General features: G+C 40.5%; 1 protein-coding gene across 2 annotated transcripts in view; it reads right to left on the reverse strand.

Moving 5' to 3' along the window:
* Positions 1-21,602, reverse strand: part of LOC124143836 (guanine nucleotide exchange protein SMCR8-like) — a 53,765-nt gene extending 32,163 nt beyond the window's left edge. Inside the window, exons 1-14 of one of the 2 annotated variants that reach the window (XM_046512951.2) lie at positions 21,267-21,602; positions 20,006-20,218; positions 18,452-18,540; positions 17,716-17,782; positions 16,796-16,878; positions 15,645-15,690; positions 13,488-13,572; positions 12,544-12,698; positions 10,737-10,754; positions 5,720-5,864; positions 4,760-4,824; positions 3,220-3,336; positions 1,876-1,933; positions 1,456-1,522 (exon numbers count right to left, since the gene is read on the reverse strand). In XM_046512951.2, the coding sequence (XP_046368907.2) occupies positions 1,456-1,522; positions 1,876-1,933; positions 3,220-3,336; positions 4,760-4,824; positions 5,720-5,864; positions 10,737-10,754; positions 12,544-12,698; positions 13,488-13,572; positions 15,645-15,690; positions 16,796-16,878; positions 17,716-17,782; positions 18,452-18,540; positions 20,006-20,212 (1,202 nt within the window). In that variant the 5' untranslated portion in view covers positions 20,213-20,218; positions 21,267-21,602. The remainder of the gene's footprint in view (positions 1-1,455; positions 1,523-1,875; positions 1,934-3,219; positions 3,337-4,759; positions 4,825-5,719; positions 5,865-10,736; positions 10,755-12,543; positions 12,699-13,487; positions 13,573-15,644; positions 15,691-16,795; positions 16,879-17,715; positions 17,783-18,451; positions 18,541-20,005; positions 20,219-21,266) is intronic. The other variant, XM_046512952.2, reaches the window with a different exon arrangement.
* Between the last annotated feature and the right edge of the window lie 147 nt (positions 21,603-21,749).

Below are 21,749 nucleotides of genomic sequence, written 5' to 3' on the forward strand. Positions count from 1 at the left end.
CAGATCCCCCAACATCTAAGGTTGATAGGTCAGGTCCTCGGACATCTAGGGCTGATAGGTCGGATCCCCCGACATCTAGGGCTGATAGGTCCGATCCCCCAACATCTAGGGATGATAGGTCAGATCCCTTGACATCTAGGGCTGATAGGTCGGATCCCCCGACATCTTGGGTGGATAGGTCAGATCCCCCGACAACTAGGTCTGATAGGTCGGATCTTCCGACATCTAGGGTTGATAGGTCAGATCCCCCAACATCTAAGGTTGATAGGTCAGGTCCTCTGACATCTAGGGCTGATAGGTCGGATCCCTCGACATCTAGGGCTGATAGGTCCGATCCCCCGACATCTGGGGCTGATAGGTCGGATCCCCCGACATCAAGGGTCTGATAGGTCAGATCCCCCGACATCTTGGGCTGATAGGTTGGATCCCCCGTCATCTAGGGACAATAGGTAGGATCCCCCGACATATAGGGATGATAGGTAGGATCCCCCGACATCTGGGACTGATAGGTCGGATTCACCGACATCTTGGGCTGACAGGTCGGAACCTTTGACATCTAGGGCTGACAGGTCAGAACCTTTGACATCTAGGGCTGATAGGTCGGATGCCCTGACATCAAGGGTCTGATAGGTCGGATGCCCTGACATCTAGGGCTGATAGGTCAGGTCCTCCGACATCTAGGGCTGATAGGTCAGAATCCCCGACACCTAAGGTTGATAGGTCAGGTCCTCAGACATCTAGGACTGATAGGTCTGATCGACATCTAGGACTGATAGGTCTGATCCCCCGACATCAAGGGTCTGATAGGTCAGATCCCTCGACATCTAGGGCTGAAAGGTCGGATCCCCGACATCTAGGGCTGATAGGTCAGATCCCCGGACATCTAGGGATGATAGGTCAGATCCCTTGACATCTAGGGCTGATAGGTCGGATCCCCCGACATCAAGGGTCTGATAGGTCAGATCCCCCGACATCTAGGGCTGATAGGTCGGATCTTCCGACATCTAGGGCTGATAGGTCAGATCCCCCGACATCTAGGGCTGATAGGTCAGAATCCCCGACATCTAAGGTTGATAAGTCAGGTCCTCCGACATCTAGGGCTGATAGGCCAGAATCCCCGACACCTAAGGTTGATAGGTCAGGTCCTCCGACATCTAGGGCTGATAGGTCAGAATCCCCGACACCTAAGGTTGATAGGTCAGGTCCTCCGACATCTAGGACTGATAGGTCAGATCGACATCTAGGGCTGATAGGTCGGATCCCTCGACAGTGGGTTGAGGTACAGATCAATTGACATCAATGGCAGGAGTCAGACCTGTGATGTCTATGGCTGAGGTACAGATCTCTTGACAATGGTAGAGGTGGAAACTCTCGACATCTGATTGAGGTCGGTCAGATTGTGTGACAGCTTTGGTTGAGGTCAGATGTATGGCAGATATACTTCTGTAGACTTACATGGAGATCCCTGTTAGAAAGTTGGAGGTCACACATCGTCCACAGGTCATCAGTGAGCCAGGTGGATCTGAAACAGTACAGACAGAGTTGTTTCCCCTTAGAATCTGGTCCTCGGACACAGGGCATGCAATGTCTTACTCTTCATAGAAGGCAAACTCAGGAACTACAGTCATCAATAAGGAAATGTTGGTATAAGGCTCTGTGACATGAAGACTAAATTCATTATAACACTACATCATAATATAATACCTAAGGTTTAAAAATAATCATGACAATATTTATCAGAACAAACACGTTTTGTGTTAAATTTTCACTTCACTCTGGTAACATGGATAACCAGTTTGTTCATTTGTCATGGAAGTATATGATGTCAAGGCAAGTTAATGGCCAGTGGGACTTTGTTTCCATGGTAACACTCACCTAGAAGGTTGGATTCGCTTCTCTCCAGTTCTAAAACCATTGTCTCTCTTTTATAGTGCTGAAAGAGCAAGAGAACTGACTGCTCATATATTTCTCAAGCTCATCAAATCAGGTGAGCACATTGATTAAAAACATGAAAAGATTTGGAAAATATCTGTTGACAACGAGTTGGCGGTGCACATGCTTTGCAAACCCTGCAATCGACCAAAATCTGCATTTCAGTTTACGAACCAGATTTCGATTTCATTTTGATTGGACTATACATAGACTTGTTAGTCCAGCCAAAATGTAACTCCATAATACCAGTCTAGTTCGGAAAGGGTGGAAACTGGGCTTTTAAAGTCAGTTAACTCTCTTGCCTCGGGAAGATGATTCAAGTAGGACTAGCTACAAACTCTGAGGACCAGCGAGATCAGGCTTCCACTAGCCCTCTGGACTAATCTTATACAAGAGTCATCAGGAGATGACTCGGAAATGGAGTTTGGCTACTTATACCCCACTTTTGGTTCAACGCCATTGGAGACCTTCAGTTCAGCGTAGAATAAAATTATGCTTCTCAGTATTTTTCAATATTCCAAATCACCTAAGGTACCAGTTCTCCACTAGACTGATCTGCATAGCAAGTTTCATCTAGAAATATTCAACGGTTTGGGAGTTCTGCTCAGGAAACAAGCACTACCCTCATTTTAAGTATAAGTCCAACGTGTCGTCATGAAAACAACAAAGAAATATTTTAAAAATCTGAAATCATCCGAAGGCACCAGTTTCATCTAGAATTATTCAACGGGTTTGGAGTTCTGCTCTGGAAATGGAAAATGGACGGCAGACGGAAGGATGGACATGCTGATCGCTATATACCCCCTTTTCAAACCAGGGGGATAAAAAAACCACCTGAATTTCAGACCACCAGATCCAACTCAGTAGCCTCTCCCTACAAACACTAGAATGCTGAGGACCTATTTAAATCCAGGTCTCCAGGGGTTACATAAAAACACAAGGACCTACTTGGGTAATCATTTATAAAATAACGTTGAAGTAGGCAGTGTGTTTGAAAGACTAGGTAATTTGCTGGGAGTGCCAATAGGCCAAAGACTTGTCCTCATTTTATGTGTCTGTGAACAGGTTGTTCAACATCAGTGTCAGTGGTCTATCACTGATAATCTAACACACACACACACAACCAACAGAGCCAGACCCCGATTCATTTTTCATTACATGATTCAAAAAGTAAAAATTGTAAAAATGTGCATTTTGTTTATATTGAAAAAAATTCACCAAACTGCATACCATTTTTATGCAAATAGTGCATGGAATTAACAGAAAGTACTCTTGGAGTTTTATTACCTCCTGGATGCATCTGAGTTTCTTCAGCCCCTCCTTCGCTCCCCAGGAACACAACTCATGGAGACCCCTCAGTGCGCTGTCAAACTTCTTTCTTCTGTTCGGAGGAACAATCTTCGGCTATAATCAATGTTTAACCTCAGTAAGCAGAAGTCATGGAGTGCAACTTCACAGACGTAAATCATTTTTTTTAAAAATGATGTATTTTGTAACCAATATTTTGAAATAATCAAGAATGTAATTGAGTAATCTTGACCTTGAGTACTATTTTTTACGTTTGTCATGACCTGTGTCCCCTTTTAGGAATGTTCTAAGATCACTGACCTATTTGCCCATGTGTAAGTATGTGTTCCTAGAGAGTAGGGCTGGGACGGGTACGGGTTTTCAAAGTGCTCTTGTCGTCATGGCGGAATGGATATAAACCTACAATGGTCTGAAATACGAGGTAGTCTAACTGCCGATTTGAAACCTCATATTTATACACTTGAAACCTTGCACTAAAGTATTCAGGCTGCTCCATATAAGGTGGGCATGATGTTGTGTGCGGTGACAAGGCTTTTCGTCCGAAGTCAGAGCTGACAGACAGCTTGTTACTCCACCATGCTGGACTGGAAATAGTAAAATCTTGAACTCATGAAAAGCTTGGGTTTTCCTCTTCTTGAGGCTTTTATATTTTCAACCAGGAGCCAGGTTTTATCCTTAACACAGCACATGGCAGGCTTGATTATTCTGGAAGTTTCTAGTTTCTAGTTTCTATAATGCTGACGGTACTAATGTACAAGTGACAAAAGGGCGATTCTAGACTTGTTTCTAATCTACTTGCTAAATGTGGACTGTAACTATTTGGAAACTCTGATTTCCTGCCAGCTGCCATCACTATTCTTGATTCAAGAAAAGAGACAGGCCTTTTTCAAGTCATTCAACAATGACAAAATTCTGGACACTTGTGAGTTCACAATCATAAATAATAGGGCTTATTACTTACTGCTACTACCATTTACTTGACCCATTGTACAGTCAAGTCTCATTAATCCAACAATCGGCTTTATCCGACACTAATGATGGGAACTGATTAAATCAGTGCTATTTAGACCTGTTAATCGGACAGTCTCGCACTCCGACTACGACACACCTAATTTGCAACGAATTACCGAAATCACTCATTAATCAGTCTCGTTAATCCGACACAGTGGTCATCTGCCTGCGAGTTCACAGCCAGTGTTTTGATGCAAGACGAATCGCCTGATAGCTGCATATTACAACCGCTGTAGAAATAAACTTGCTTTACAATAAACAATTAATGCTTTAAATAAACACTTGACTGTATTTCCTTTTGATTGTCAACCTACACCTGTGTGTGATAACATTATCTGTTGTTGTATTAAATCCATGTGAGTGTCTGTGAACCAGGGTGCCGCTGTACAAAACAACCTTAGCACTACGACTGTCGTAAGTCTGTTATAAGGTATGGGAGTTACATTCACCTTAGCGCTAAGATTGCGTTGTACAACAGCACCCAGGAGATTATTTCTAAGCTACTTACAGTGTAGGTGCGGTGCCCCTGGAATAATGACAACGTCGTGTCTGCTGCACCATTGAAGGATCCACCTTGAAACAAATGATTAAAAAATCTGTGAACAGATTGGCCTGCACCGCTACCATGGTTACTGAGAATGGCTTGCTCAATAGGTCATGCTTGAAGTGTATGACATTAACAGCCCTATCATCAGACCATTGTACAATCTAACTGCATTCTCAGCTCCCTGAGAAGTATACACACCAAGCTGCTTGAAGTGCATGACATTTTAACAGCCCTATCATCAGATCATTGTGCAATCAAACTGCATTCTCAGCTCCCTGAGAATTATACATCCAAAGCTGCTTGAAGTGCAAGACATTTTAACAGCCCTATCATCAGACCATTGTGAAATCAAACTGCATTCTCAGCTCCCTGAGAAGGATACACCAAAAGCAGTTTGTTAGGCACTAGAATGTTAACAAAGTCAAATTTGTAACAAAGCCACTTGCCTAATGAGACACCACATATTTCAGAACCTGTATGGGGTGAGACCCAAACCCTAGACACTGACAGACTGTGGCACAGTAGTTAATGCTCACACTTGTCACGATGTAGGCCTGATTTGATAAGTGAAGCCCATTTCTGATATTTCAAACATGATCTTGATGGAATATTGCCACACAAAGACAGGCAATCACCAAATCTGACCATGGTGAGTGAGTGAGTGAGTGCTTAACGCCGCTTTGAACAGTATTCCACTGATATCGCCGCGTCTAAGTTCTATGTGGGAGGGAAGCCTGAAGTGGTTCCCAAGGGACACAACTCTGCACAGCGGAATGCAGCGTCTTAGACGACCGGACCACCCATGTCCCTGCTGGGGATCAGTTGCAACCTTGAATTTCAATCACGGACAATGTGTTTACAAGGACCATCATGTGACACCTAGTCCAAATTGATAATGAGTCTTTAAAGTCACATGCTTACATCTGAAAGTAGCACTGGCTTTTCCCTCCGAGAAGAAGTTCTCCTCCAAACTTAGTGTGTCCACATTGGTTGTCTCAGCTTTTAACTTCTGGTGATAAGCACGGTCTTCCAGTGTTTGAAACCGACATTCAACTCGGCGGTCATTCTGCAATAAACAAACGACATTCTGACAAAATTTGAACAGAAAAACTATCAAACATAGTTAAGAAGATGCCGAAATTTACTGTTCGTTTGTTTGTTTGTTTGTTGTTTAACGCCGCACTCAGTAATATTCCAGCTATATGACGGAGATCTGTATATAATCGAGTCTAGACCAGACAGTCCAGTTATAGACATTATGAGCATCGATCCACGCAATCGGGATACAATGACATGCATCAACCAAGTCAGCGAGTCTGACCACCCGATCCTGTTAGTCGCCTTGTACAGCATGCATGGGTTGCTATTCTACCCCGGATCTTCAAGGGTCCATTCTGCATATCACATTTACAGATGATTATTCATTTATATGACATCACATTTAGAGATGATGTCCATGGACAGAATTAACATGAATAAATGGTTTCACTTGACAAGTCTTTGACTTCGAACCTTCACATATCTTTCAACTCAGAGGGGTCAGACAAACATATTTCTAGGTAAAACATTCATTTATATATATCACACATCTAGCTATTTCTATTCTAACCTTCACCCGAAACACACAACACACACAGTATGTAACAAACACACACATACACACACAGTGTGTAACAAACAAAGTGCATTAGAAAAAAATGCAGTGTTATCTTGAATAAACCTTTGGATGTTATTCCAAAATAATTACCATATCCATTATCATGATTATCAAACAGACACATCAGTATTAACACATATTGACAACTGTTACAGAACTTTGCAACCAACACATTGTCACTTCCTGCAATAGTTGTCATGTTCGAAGATTCATAGCTGACGCTGGTGACTGAAGTGAAAAGTTTCATAAAATATGGAGACAGATATCTATTTTGATATATTCCCCTAGGCAGTAAGATCATAAAAATGTACTATTCCTGAAAATGACTGGTATTTGTGGTCCAGCATATTTGTCAAACCTGCTGTCGGCAATCACATCAGAGAAATGAGCATCACCATAATCACACTGAGAGTCAGTTGTAGTCATATGCTGTGAGTAAATCTTGCCCCTTGGGAGGGAGTGAGTGAGTGAAAGTAGCCTTACACTGCAGTATTTGCATCTTCCCTAGGCAAGGGAGTTAACTGACTATAAAAGTCCACTTTCCACCCTTGCCGAACTAGGCTGGAATTCTAGAGTTACATTTTGGCTGGAATAACGAGTTTATGTATAGTCCAATCAAAATCGCCAAATTTCGGTCAACTACAGACTTTGCAAAGCATGTGTACCGCCAAATGGGCTTCAAGAGATATGTTGCAAATTGTTTCATGTTTTTAATCAAGGTGCTCAAGTGAATTGATGCACTTTGCAGCGTAAGAACTGTTTTATTACAATATAGTTCTTGATAATCGATCAGATCGTCTTGAGTGGGCGCCGCCATTTAGTTTGAAGCAAATGCAAGGGATGAGAGATGGAATCTGATTGGTCATGAGGAGGAGACATAGTAGGGAGATAACTCGTAAAAGCCACTGGTGGTGCTACGATTGAGCCTGGAAATTCCAGCCTAGTTCAGCAAGGGTGGAAACTATACTTTTATAGTCAGTTAAATACCTTGCCTCGGGAAGATGCAGTATTCAGGGAGGTGACAAAGAAGTCACACACTGTAACCAACTTATCCTAAACACATTCATGATTCCAAGATAGGACATGTCCCTAGCAACCTAAAGAGACAACAAACTGGATCAGGTCATCAGGTTCGGCGATTTGGTTGTGAGTTGTTGCTCACAATATCAGTCACTGGATTGTCTGGTCTAGACTTATTACTTACAGGCCACCATCATTGAGCTTGATTATTGCTGAGTGAGGGGTTAAACAGAAATCAAACCTAACCATTCGTTAGCCCTGATGACAAGCATGAGGTACTGGGATTCTGCCAGTGTCCGAAATAACTGCCTGACCACCTGCCAGTGTCCGAAATAACTGCCTGACCGCCTGCCAGTGTCCGAAATAACTGTCTGACCGCCTGCCAGTGTCCGAAATAACTGTCTGACCACCTGCCAGTGTCCGAAATAACTGCCTGACCGCCTGCCAGTGTCCAAAATAACTGCCTGACCGCCTGCCAGTGTCCGAAATAACTGCCTGACTGCCTGCCAGTGTCAGAAATAACTGCCTGACCGCCTGCCAGTGTCCTAAATAACTGCCTGACCGCCTGCCAGTGTCCGAAATAACTGCCTGACCACCTGCCAGTGTCCGAAATAACTGCCTGACCGCCTGCCAGTGTCCGAAATAACTGTCTGACCGCCTGCCAGTGTCCGAAATAACTGCCTGACCGCCTGCCAGTGTCCAAAATAACTGCCTGACCGCCTGCCAATGTCCTAAATAACTGCCTGACCGCCTGCCAGTGTCCGAAATAACTGCCTGACCACCTGCCAGTGTCCTAAATAACTGCCTGACCACCTGCCAGTGTCCAAAATAACTGTCTGACCGCCTGCCAGTGTCCCAAATAACTGTCTGACCGCCTGCCAGTGTCCCAAATAACTGCCTGACCGCCTGCCAGTGTCCTAAATAACTGCCTGACCTCCTACCAGTGTCCGAAATAACTGCCTGACCGCCTGCCAGTGCCCGAATTAACTGTCTGACCACCTGCCAGTGTCCGAAATAACTGCCTGACGGCCTGCCAGTGTCCGAAATAACTGCCTGACCGCCTGCCAGTGTCCGAAATAACTGCCTGACCACCTGCCAGTGTCCTAAATAACTGCCCGACCGCCTGCCAGTTTCCGAAATAACTGCCCGACCACCTGCCAGTGTCCGAAATAACTGCCTGACCACCTGCCAGTGTCCGAAATAACTGTCTGACCACCTGTCAGTGTCCGAAATAACTGTCTGACCACCTGCAAGTGTCTGAAATAACTGTCTGACCACCTGCAAGTGTCTGAAATAACTGTCTGACCACCTGCAAGTGTCTGAAATAACTGCCTGACCACCTGCCACCTGCCAGTGTCCGAAATAACTGCCTGACCACCTGCCAGTGTCCGAAATAACTGCCTGACCACCTGCCAGTGTCCGAAATAACTGCCTGACCACCTGCCACCTGCCAGTGTCCGAAATAACTGCCTGACCGCCTGCAAGTGTCCGAAATAACTGCCGGACCACCCCTACCGTGGCTGGTAACTTGAAATTTTCCTCTGACTGTCCATCAGATCATTTTAAGACTACAGTTTTAATATAGTTCCTTGTAGATTCCCAAGTAAGTGTTTGCATTATTTTAAATGAATCAAGACAAGATTTGTCGCTTACTTTTTGTTTTTGCGAGTTTTCAATAAATATAATGTCTTAAGGTGGGCAGGTAGCTTTGAAGATGAGCAGGCAACACTTATCGGTCACCTGCCCGACTGTCTTGTTGGGTATTAAACTTATTTCAAACACTGGATCCAGCAGAATCCTCTATTTGTCTGTAACAACATTGAATTGTTTTAACACTAAGATCCAAACTGGGGGTCATTAAAAAGTTAAACTGTAAACATAACGATAATCACTACCCTTAAAGACATGAAATCATGAATTCTGAGAAAATGATAATTTAGATACGGAGTTTCCAATGCATACATGTAACACAAGGATGGAGGAGGACACGCAATACATCATGTACATAATACCTGTAGATTTCATCATTGTTCATGAAAGCTTATTGTGCAAATTGTATTTTCATTTTGGTAGAATTATTGTGCAGGTATGAAAAGGCAGGGTTGCTAGGCAACATGCATATGGAGATGATCATGATACGAGCGTATCATGTGAACAGAGAGAACATTTTGAAGGATTAACTCAAGGAACGTTGCAGAGAAAATGAAGTTGAATACACTTGGGAAACTTTTCATTTTAGAGGTTTCAAATTATAATCAAGGTAATTCTACCATGACATTGAATGCTTGATTCTGATTGGTTAAAATAAGGTATCAAATTTCCATTTCATACTTCTGAATTAAACCTTTTCACACAAAAGAGTGCATATAAAGACCTTGATAGCTTCCATATCAATCCATAAATGTTAACCCATCAGAAGAACTATATGCATGATATCGGAACATTATAGGATGTTTTTGGCAACAATTATAACGTCCTAGATCAAACCCAGACTGTTTAATGATAACATTTAATGATTAAGTGTTTGATTCCAAACAAAAACTAATAGGTATTGATTCTACAGTGAGATGACTGCAAATTTCAAAACAAGCTTGACGCATCTCCTTGTGCAACACCTGTAAATTTTATTTGGAACCGAACATTTACCTAAATAACATTTACCTCAAAAAGCAAAATGACATCAAAACTTTTGTAATAACAGAAAGTAATGAATAATGTGGCATCTAGTTATTGCTGCCAAGCTGTGATATGTTACTGAATTTGAGAATATACTCAGTCGTTGTTCATTGAACTTTCCGACTAATAATATTGAACCACTCACATTAGTCTAGGAATCAAAACACATTATAATTATGAAGAAAGATCAGTATTTGAAATTGCCTTGGATGCAGGTTCTCGAAAAAAAAAAAATCTAAATAAATATCTTCTTTGGCAGAAATGCACTTGTCAGCAAAATCATGGTCGTTCTAGTAATTGTGATAAAGCTGGGAGACCAATCAGAATGCAGGATTCTAAACTGTCATGGTAGAATGTACTTTTGTTCTTTAGGACATGTATGGTTATGACAGAATCAGGGGTTAAAAAGTTATCGATGTATGGAAGTCAACATCAAATTTGAAATTTAAATGATAATGTGAATGGGCAATATATTGATGACAAAATCTAAACATTGACAAAGTTAATTTTTAACCCCTGACTGAATATAGAATAATAGAAGATTATACTTGTTGTTAGACAGACACATAAAGAGCGTGTACTAACTCGGTAAGGTGAACCATTCTGCAATGAAATATACGCACAAGATACATTAATTCTCAGCAAGAAGACAAACAATATAGGCATGCTGGACAAAGATAGAGGGTATGTAATATTGTCTGCTTTGATTTTCTGACACATTTAAATGCTGAAATAGATGCATTATTAGCTAAAGCAAATTTTTGCAAGAGCTAGTAAGACAGCAAGGGGTTTATATGCAATCTGTGAGGAAAGACTAGCTCATGCTGTCACAAGTGCTGCAGCCATTGTTTGTTTGAAATGGGTGTGTAATGAGCTGAAACTGTGACAAAATGTGGGAGGTCAATGTCTGATATTCACATTATGACTGTTTCACAAGAGAAACTGCAAACATTAGCTCCCTACATCGACTGTACTGAGTGTGGTGTAAGGAGTACAAGTATCATGTATCATGTATCATGTATCATGTACCCCTGGTGTTATCCATACATCGATGTATTGAATGTGGTGTAAGGAGTATCACAATACCCCTGGTGTTATTCCCTTTATGATGGGAAGCTCCATACATCGACTGCATTGAGTGTGGTGTTAGGAGTACATGTATCACAATACCCCTGATGTTATTCTCATTGTGATGGGAAGCTCCATACATAGACTGTATTGAGTGTGGTGTTAGGAGTACATGTATCACAATACCCCTGGTGTTATTCTCATTGTGATGGGAAGCTCCATTCATAGACTGTATTGAGTGTGGTGTAAGGAGTATCACAATACCCCTGGTGTTATTCCCATTGTGATGGGAAGCTCCATACATCGACTGTATTGAGTGTGGTGTTAGGAGTACATGTATCACAATACCCCTGGTGTTATTCTTATTGTGATGGGAAGCTCCATACATAGGCTGTATTGAGTGTGGTGTAAAGAGTATCACAATACCCCTGGTGTTATTCTCATTGAAATGGGAAGCTCCATACATTGACTGTATTGAGTGTGGTGTTAGGAGTAAACATTTCTGGCATTTGGATAAACTGTCAAACATTGCTCTGGAGACAGCTACAGTGTGCTGTGAAAACACACATCCACAATTCTTACAGTTGGCGCTTTGTTTCTGAAATAATGTTGGTATGTTTGGCTTGATTCCTGCAGGCTGCTAGTATGGCTGCAGCACTGTCGTACCATGAATGTTATAGAATCACAGAATGTGTCCCTCTCACAATTAGCCATAGCAGGTCGAGGCAAGGGAACAAAGGCCACAAACAAAAAATTGGTCAGTTAAAAATGATCAAATGAAAGTTAAAAGATTTGACAATGACAATGAAAATGATGTCAGCATGTTCGAAACAATAAGACAAGTGTTCTTTTTGGACATAACATGTTGATTATTCATTCCTGCTTTTAGTTTGGATGATTTCTTTATTGAAATGAAGCATAAAGAATAAACTAGGTAAAACAAGGAGGAGGTGGCACTTGTGTGAGTGAGTGAGTGAGTTGGGTTTAATGCGCTTTTAACAGTATTCCAGTTATATCGCGGCGTGTCAGCTTAACGTGGGTGGAAAGTCCGAAGTGATGAGATCTTAGACGGTTAAACCTACGAGCACGGGTATGGTGCTGACAAACCTAGAAACATAACCGGGGCAAAATGGGATTAGAACCCACAATCATAGGTTTCTGGCGTGCCCATGGGACGCAACTCAGCACAGCAAATCGCGGCGCCTTAGACGCCTGGGCCACCTGTGCCCCCAGGTGGCACTTGTAAGACAAAAATGGTAGCTATAGTACTTATGGTCCATCTTTTACTTTACAGTAGTATTTGAAAAACAAACAACTTTCTCACCAGTAGGGGCCGGAGCGTTGTGAGGATTTCCTTCACCTCGTCCATTGACGCTCGAATGTTCTGTAGGTCTCGGTACGTTTCTTCCTCTGCATGACGCCTCTCTTCCTCCCCAGACTCAGATTCTGGATGTGGTATTTTCTTCATCCTCAACTGCCCTGTACAAAGGATGATCTCATACATTCATTATCAATGCAAAAGATATACAGTACCATGTATGTACCCGTGAAGACCTGGGGTGGAATAGGTCTTCAGCAACCCATGCTTGCTGTGAAAGACGAGTATGGTTGTCGTATGAGGTGACTAACAGGATAGGGTGGGTGGTCAGGCTCAATTACTTGGCTGAAGCATGTCATCGTATTCCAATTGCGTGGATTGATGCTCATGATGTCAACCACTGGATTGTCGGGTCCAGGCTCAATAATTTACATACCGTCATCATATAGCTGGAATATTGTTATGTGCAACAATAAACAACAAACCAACAAACTTTATCATGACACATACAGAAAGTCCTTTATCATGGTACATACAAGGTCCTTTATCATGGTACATACAAGGTCCTTTATCAAGGTACTTAGGATGTTCTTTATCAAGGTACATAGGATGTTCTTTATCAAGGTACATAGGATGTTCTTTATCAGGGAACATACAACATGTACAAGGTCCTTTATCAAGGTACATAGGATGTTCTTTATCAAGGTACATAGGATGTTCTTTATCAAGGTACATAGGATGTTCTTTATCAGGGAACATACAACATGTACAAGGTCCTTTATCAAGGTACATAGGATTTTCTTTATCAGGGAACATACAACATGTACAAGGTCCTTTATCAAGGTACATAGGATTTTCTTTATCATGTAACATACAACAAGTACAAGGTTCTTTATCAAGCTACATCATATTTAACAATCATAATTTAAAGGATAAATACACAACATTACCTTTTGTAAAATCCAGGTCACTGAGGTATCGGTCAAGGTCACGGACAAAGACCATTCTATTTCCGTACTTCAGAAAGCGAGCTACCTACAATTGAGAATACAGTGTAGTACTATGTAATGCTACCAGTATGTGGCCTTAACCGTGACTAGTCCATAGGCTGCAGTGATCAAAATATGCAGGTTCATTTGTTGAAACAGGGATTAATCTGGAACTGCTCAGAGGCCGATATTTTGCCCCACGCAGCAAATTACAGTAAATAATTCCAATTTAAAACACAATAAATCCCCATTTCCTCAGAATTTTACAAAAATATAAACAGTAAAACAATTCAATATTGACAAAATCACACACTTTTCTCTAAAATATGCCTGCCTAGGGCATTTAGTTGATAAATCCCGGTAAAATATAACATCCATTGCGGCAAGAAAGTGAGTGAGTTTGGTTTAACACCACTTTGAACAATATTCCAGTTATATTATGGTGTTAAAGCCAGAAGTGATTCAGGTATCTGATGTTTACCACTTTGGTGAAACCCACAAGCACGAGTAGGGTGCTGACAAACCTAGAAACAACTGGGGAGAGCCGGGAATCAAACACGCAATCATAGGTTCCTGGCATGCCCAAGGGACGCAACTCTGCACAGTGAAGAGCGGCGCCTCAAACTAGGACTAGGACGGGTAACTCGGCTACTTGGATCGGGTGGGTACTGAGTAGGACCCGGGTGCCTACAGGACTACCCGGACCCATTGTTAGTCACGTGATACATTGAATTTTTGTCATGAAACAATATAACTACATGGTTACACAACATGTTTAAGTCAAATGTTCGCATTTCTTCATGACTATGAACGCATTCCTTCTGACTTAAACATTTTTTAACAAAGATTAAACTTCAGTCAACTTCGGTGTATGCATGACCAGATTGTTTCATATGTGTATCTAAATACAGTTCGCCAGGGCTACTGTCATTCACAATCAGACAGCGGGTACCCGGGTAGGGTCGGGTATTAGGGGTGTGGGTACCCGGGCAGTAAATTTGGACTCGTCTCAGCCCTACCTCAAACAACTGTTAATGTAAGGGAGCTACAACCATCTTAGTACCAAGATCAATAGAACATGCAGTTACCTCCCTTTACATGCGCACTGCTTTACTGCGTATCTTGTGTTATGGTGTATATGGTGACTATGTCTCGCAAAATAAGACTAAAATAGCAATCAGCTGTTCAGACATTTTCTCCCCGATCTATCAGGTCTATGGGTGATTTAGTTTTAGTTTTTCATTTAGTTAAAAAAATGTCATGGCCAATATCAAACATGGAAAGAAATTTCATAGGAATTGATAGGAATACCGAAGACTGTATCTCTTACAACTAATGTTCCTTTCAAGGTGAGTTCACGATGAGTTGATGTGATTTGCAGATCAGATCATACAAGATTTCACCAAAATTAATGTAAACAGAAATGAATGAAATCTTGGAGAAAGGTAACACAATAGATTACAAACGTAAGTCCAGATACACAATAAACACTTTTATAGCCAGACAGTGTTATCATGCGTCTTCCGGTGTTAGGTGCTCAAGATAAGGTTTCACATTGTAAAATCAAATCATAAGTTCATTGTATGTGTATATTATACACACACTGGTAGTCCACACATGAAGATTCACGGTAGGTCTTCTGCAACCCATGCTTGCCATAAAAGACAACTATGCTTGTCGCAAGAGGCGACTAACGGGATCGGGTGGTCAGGCTCGCTGACAAGGTTGATGCATGTCATCGTATCCCAATTGTGTGGATTGACGCTGAGGATGCCAATCACTGGATTGTCTGGTTTTTATTATTTACAGACCGACGTCATACAGATGGAATATTGCCGAGTGCGGCATTAAACAACAAACAAACAAAATATCAAGGAATACATTTATGTAGGGAGGCCCTTTCCCAGGTTGATTGTACACAACTGTTTATTAGGTTACATACTAGTTTGAACAACCAAAAAAAAGTCAGCCAGCCCATACTTTTTTTGCAAAAGCCATTGCCTGAGAACCATTTCTTTTATTTTTTTGAAGCCTTAGTGACTTGCAAGGGGGAAGAAACTTTAACTACCATGACTACCCAGGTACTATCACGTGAAAAATATAAAACATGACTCTCACCTTTCTGAACTGTGCCGAAAGCTCTTCATAGAAAGTCATAATTTTCCTGAAATCGATGGATTAAAAGGATAAATAAAGTGCCTAATATTCAGCAGAGTAGAGGTTTCACCCATCAATGTGAAAAATGATATATGAAGGAATATATTTTAATCTGGGACCTTCCCTTGTTACATACAATCAGTAGATGCCATGCCTTTCTGATATTTCTTGTCTGTTCTCTTGACATAACAAGCTGTAAAGGGAGGTAATGCACACACAAAAAAGCATTGAAAACACAACATTATCTCCCCTTGTCCATGAGTAAACCATTGCAATGTTTAGCTTTTGATATCACGGCAATAAACAGAAACAAAATCACAAACTTGATACCTGTGAAGATTTGTATTTTTAAAGGCAGTGAATGCAAATTTTCTGTCAATAAAGATGTCATAATATATGCTTACTTCAGCATCTGGCAATATTTAGTAACAGACTCCTCCAAGCATTTAGATTTTGGGTTGTTACTATGCTTGAATGCACAACAATGTAATCGTTCTATGATTTGAATGGAATTGGGCCAATTATAAGTGTAAACGTTTGAGGCAATCTCATAAAAATTAGATCTTTTACTCCGATATGATATCCCTGTGCATGATGATCTAACAAACCATCCATAGGCAGTCATGTCAGGTGAGCTTTCTAATTGGCGATTGAGCATGGAGGTTTCTAAATTCTAGGTACGAGTACAAGAAGCATTCAGACAAGCACTTCTGCTTTCTGTATACTGAAAATTAAAGTTAAACGGACAGTTCCAAATGTAATACATTGTGTAATAAAGTCCATAGCATTGTATTGTTGTTGATATTTTACACACCCTGCATTTCTGAGCGCTTTGGCAGCTAAACCCCAAAGAGGGTACCATTGAAGAATTATCTCTGTTCTGTCTTGGTGTTCTTTTGTTAAAATTAAAATTTCAAAACTGATGTGGAAAATTAATTAAGCTAATTTCATCTGATTGACTGATGAATGTTAACATCCTTTATTGAGAAAGGCCAGTCAAACTTCGCTCAGGATTCACATGATGAAACTTAGATGGGTTGTCTGATCTTCATGCCAAGAGGTATGGTAAAGGAGTATCAGAGATAAATGGAACTGTTTTGGGGAGACGCTACCTTCTCTCACTGGTGACATAGGCCATACAGAAAGGACGTACAAAGCCACGAGCTTCATTGTCATACAATACAAAATGGTGAACCTGAAACAAAAGGAAAATTAAACTGCATAAACCTAGTAAACCTTAAACATGTCGTTTAAATGTCATATTCGCAAGTAATTGTAAGAAAGACATATAAAAACATCATTATTGAATATGATATATATTACCATGTTTACCCAATGGTTAAAATTGGGCCAAATAATTTTCAATAAATTTCACTGAGAATGTTGGTCATTTTATATGGGTTATCTGCCTGCAACAAGAAAATGATGAAGATGTCCCTTGTCATGTATATTACCACCAGGTAAAAGATATAGGGGCATATAGTTTTCGATAATGATAAATTTCACTAAGAATTACGAATTATTCATTCTTGCATATTGTCCATCGTTTATTATCTGTTCTTTGTGAATGGAGGTTAAACATGTGAGGTGAGGTGAAATTGGGTTTAACGTTGCGTCCAATATTATTGCATTTATATAGTGACTTGCATGCACGTATGTGTATATGGCTGCTTGTGCTAGTCCAGTCTGATGCCTATTCATAGTGCTAGCCCACTGAGATACCATGCTGCAGTTTAACATGAATACCCCACTCAGACACAGTGTACCGACTCCGAGCCTACCAGTCCTTGTTTTACCCCCTTAATGCCGAGCGCCAGACAGGGTAACTACAAGTACCATCTTTTAACATCTTTTGGTATGATGCGGCCGTTGAACATGTCCCTCGACCTTACTCGACAGATATTCCATTCCATGATTGTCTGTAAGTTTTTCATGAAATATTCTATCCTTTCAATAACTGTCCTAATGATAACTTTTGAGAGCATCTGAAGTGTTCTAACATGTTTTGCAACTCCCAGTTGAAGACACTTACAAAGCTGTAGACTCCATCCCTGTCTTCTGATATAACAACCTGTGTATCCTCGGAAATGCTGAATCCTCTGAAAGAGAGAGAGAGAAAGAGAGATTACAAGTCAATGCCGGAGTTTCCGATGGACAGTAACAAAAAATACTGGTCATACTAACTTTTCAACAGACTAACTGGTGAATAAAAAACATCAAAAACCCTATTCACACCTTACCATTATCACTTGCTTCTGTTTTCACAAGCAAAGAGAGGAGAGTGCCGTCTGCTTGTATATGCACACAATTGCAAGATACTCTCAAACTCAAACAAAATAAAGATTAATAATTCAGGATAAGCCAAAATGAATCATCACCAGTATTCTTATTCCTGTTCTTTGTCAGTTATTTTTTGTCAAAAGTAATGATCTTCGATTTGAAATGGCAATAAATTCTACCAGAAAGATTGCTTCTTGTATCCATCTTATTCTTATTGTCCTCGACCATGCAGAATGCACCGAACATTTAATGCTTTGAAAACAAAACCACTTGGGTGTATTTTCCCTTTTTAGTGGTGTACCAGGGTTAGAAATTGGCACTAGTCCTGTAGTCCTTGCCAAACTGCCCAATAGTAAAGGTATAGTAAGGACTAGTAGAATTTTGACATTTTTAAAGGTTTTGCTATATGCTATCATTATAAGGACTAGTGGACTGAAACTGTTTGTTTCTACCGCTGTGTACATGGCTATGGTCATGATGATACTTACACAGAGTTCGTTTGGTGGTCAACCGCCATGATTTTCACAGAAAAAGTGTTTTGGTCAAAGTTTCCTCCACCGTTTTTGGGTATCAGCATCTGTCAAAAAAACATTGTGATTCATTATCTAATATATTCGCATAATTACATATGGTGGAATTTGCAGTGATTGTCCTTCAGATTTGCTATGATAGTATTGTAAATTTAAATTACATACATACATACATACATACATACATACATACATACATACATACATACATACATACATACATACATACATACATACATACATACATACATACATACATACATACATTATCCCATCTCACACTATGCATTTCTTCCTTCTTTACCTTATGTTGAAAAATACTTGAATAAAGTTTCCAGCTTCTAAAAACATTTCACCTGAACACATACGATGGGTGTTCATTAAAGATTTCCCCTGACCCACTTCCGATGGACCTAGTGGAATGAAACTTGGCATAGGTATTAGTCTTTCTCCACATAGGAACCACCAAGAGTTACACACTTCTCCCATCGTGTTATGCAACTATGGAGACCTCGCTTGGAAAAGCCCTCATTTTGCGTCTCAAATCAGGACTTGACTTCAGAAATCAGTGTTTCATCATCTGTGAAATGTTTCCCTTCAAAAATGATCATAACACCTGTAAAAGTGGTAAGATTAATAGTTCGGTGCTGCAAATTCAGACATAACCCATAGATACATGTATCATTACACATGTGAAATTTCAACCAAATATGATAACCCTAAGTGGTTTAGGGGAAATCTTTAATGAACACCCCTCGTACCAGCATCACCATGGTCACCACCCAAACAAATGGGTCACGCACTGTAATCCTCATTATAAGTAAGGGCAAACACTTTCTTAAAATTATTATCTTGCCTTGGCGAAATAACATTCACCAACTTAGATGATAGATAAAATTTATTCAGATCAATAACCAAAAAAATGGTGCTGTATATACTCAAGCAGTTTGTTTACACCGTAATACTTCACTCGAACATATGACAGGCATTGGAAGCATATAAGCACGGCAACTTGGTAAGCTAACATGAGGTGGGCATCCGTAAAGAAAACAAAGCAAGCTTTGCAAGGCTTTCGCTCTACATCGCACGTCACCATTATGACGTCATATCGGTCATTGTGACGCAAAAGATATGACGTCACTGTCGTATATAGAAACGCGCCAAAATTCTAAGCTCTCTGTTGTCTCCAAAACGTAAATACATTCCCTTTGTAGATATCTGTCATGTTTTCTGCACGAAATGTATTGCCACACATCCTTTGAAAATTGTAGTAACCGCATCTGTGCATTTTGTAGCCTGTAAGTGTAGATATAATTATTAAAATATGCCTACCGACAATGACTGAAAATAGTACTATTCTATGAATATTAGTTTCCGTGGTGATGCGGCCATCACACCAGCTGTTTCAACCAGAGGTTTTTTTTTGTGATTTAATAGCCTCTGATTGACTAATCAGAATCGTGTAAATTTCAAATTCATGGTAGAATATATAGTGTTACCATGGTTACATACCACTGGTTTGGGGCCCTCTATTTCTGAAAATTCGGCCACAATGATGAAATCCTCCTCAAAGCCCGCTCTGTTTGTCCTGCTTGTCCATGGCTGAGGGACATGAAATGTAGGCAGAAGATAGGACGGCAGGAACTTCTTGTCAGGATCCGACACCATGTTCTCACTCGGAATGTAGGAGGTGAACTGGGCATACTCGGCTCCAATCATAATTTTCTGAAACAACATATCATTAATTCATTGTGCAGGCATTTTTCACCTAACATGCACATCAAAGGGTGACCTATGACCAATGTCCTGTCAGTGTTGTCATGTGTGAATCTGACATATTGTCTGTGCATTATTAGGGTTTTCATTAAATTACCAATAATTAACTTGAAACGTCTATTTGCCTTAATAGTGATAACAATACATAATCACAAGGACACGCATCAAAAATCCTGAAATTCTACAAACTCTTAGTATACCTTTAACATAAGACAAACTGATTCTGGCTAACCATTTGCTAACCGGCTAGTGCGAATGGCTATCCCATAAATACACCATACACTTTATGTTAGCAAAGGAATAAAGTGAGTTTTGAATGACTTGTTTTAATCCTGCTCATTTTTTTGCTCATCATTTGGAATTGAGTCAAGTCTCCACAGAGTCTTTCTTCACTGTATGACATTACATTAACGAAAAATAGATTCATCACTATGAACACGAAAATAAAAGTATTCATAATGAGCCATGTTTAACTTTTGAAAAATCTTACTATTTTTCCGGGATTCTGTTTGGACATAGGCATCCTTACTGGTTATTATGATATTATACACAAGACTGAACATGCAGTATTCTGAAACAACGCGTGAGAATGAGGTTCAGCAAGAGGAAGCTACAAACATCTACGATGACGCAGGTTTGTAAATTAAAACCCATCATGACTTAGTAAATGTAGAAATGTGTGATCTGGATATGGAATGGATAAAATATCACCCACACAGACATGTCAATCCCCAAACAATGCATCTTGGTACATCTTCAGTATTGCATTTCTGTAAAGCTTGGGTCAAAGGTCGGTGGATGGGTGATGGTCCAAACACTATTATCTATAAGCTATAATCTCTTCTGGTCTATCTAGATCACCGAACTACATTATAAGTATCGCACTATGTTCCCTCGATACATGTTACTGATCCAGTTTTGCTGCTTGGCAGTCATTGAATGTTGGAATTTTTACGCAAGATAAAGAATATTGATGAAAATAAAAATAATTTGCTACCTTTTCTTTTTAGCAATAGTCAATCCAGCGCTGGAAACCTGAGCCAGTTATTTCCAACTCAGCGTCAAACGGTCATCACTAATCTAGTAGGCCAGCTGTCACGTTCAGCACTGCCAACAACATTTAACATTACTCTCAACGTCGTGCATCACTGAACATTTTGAGTGAAAAAAGAATCCACGTTTCATGCGAAAAATTGACAGTTTTGCATTTCAAGGGATAAATTCTCGACCGCACATTTACTGTCAATGAGCGCTAATCTGTCTCAAGGCATTTTAATTCTGGTTGGAAAAAAACAACGGTGCACTTGGCAACTTTAGCTGCACCGCCTCCATACGGGTCGAGTCCTCCATACAGCTGATATGCACAACTTCCGGGATTAGCTTTGCGCGACATATGATTAGTTAGATTCGTATTAATTATATGTTTTTGACATTAATGTGACACTGGTGCTATTATTTGAACGAAACTATATTTAAATAT

This window comes from Haliotis rufescens, unplaced genomic scaffold (genome assembly GCF_023055435.1).
Source record: "Haliotis rufescens isolate VD_foot unplaced genomic scaffold, xgHalRufe1.0.p SCAF_5, whole genome shotgun sequence".
In the NCBI taxonomy this organism is placed as follows: Eukaryota; Metazoa; Mollusca; class Gastropoda; order Lepetellida; family Haliotidae; genus Haliotis; species Haliotis rufescens.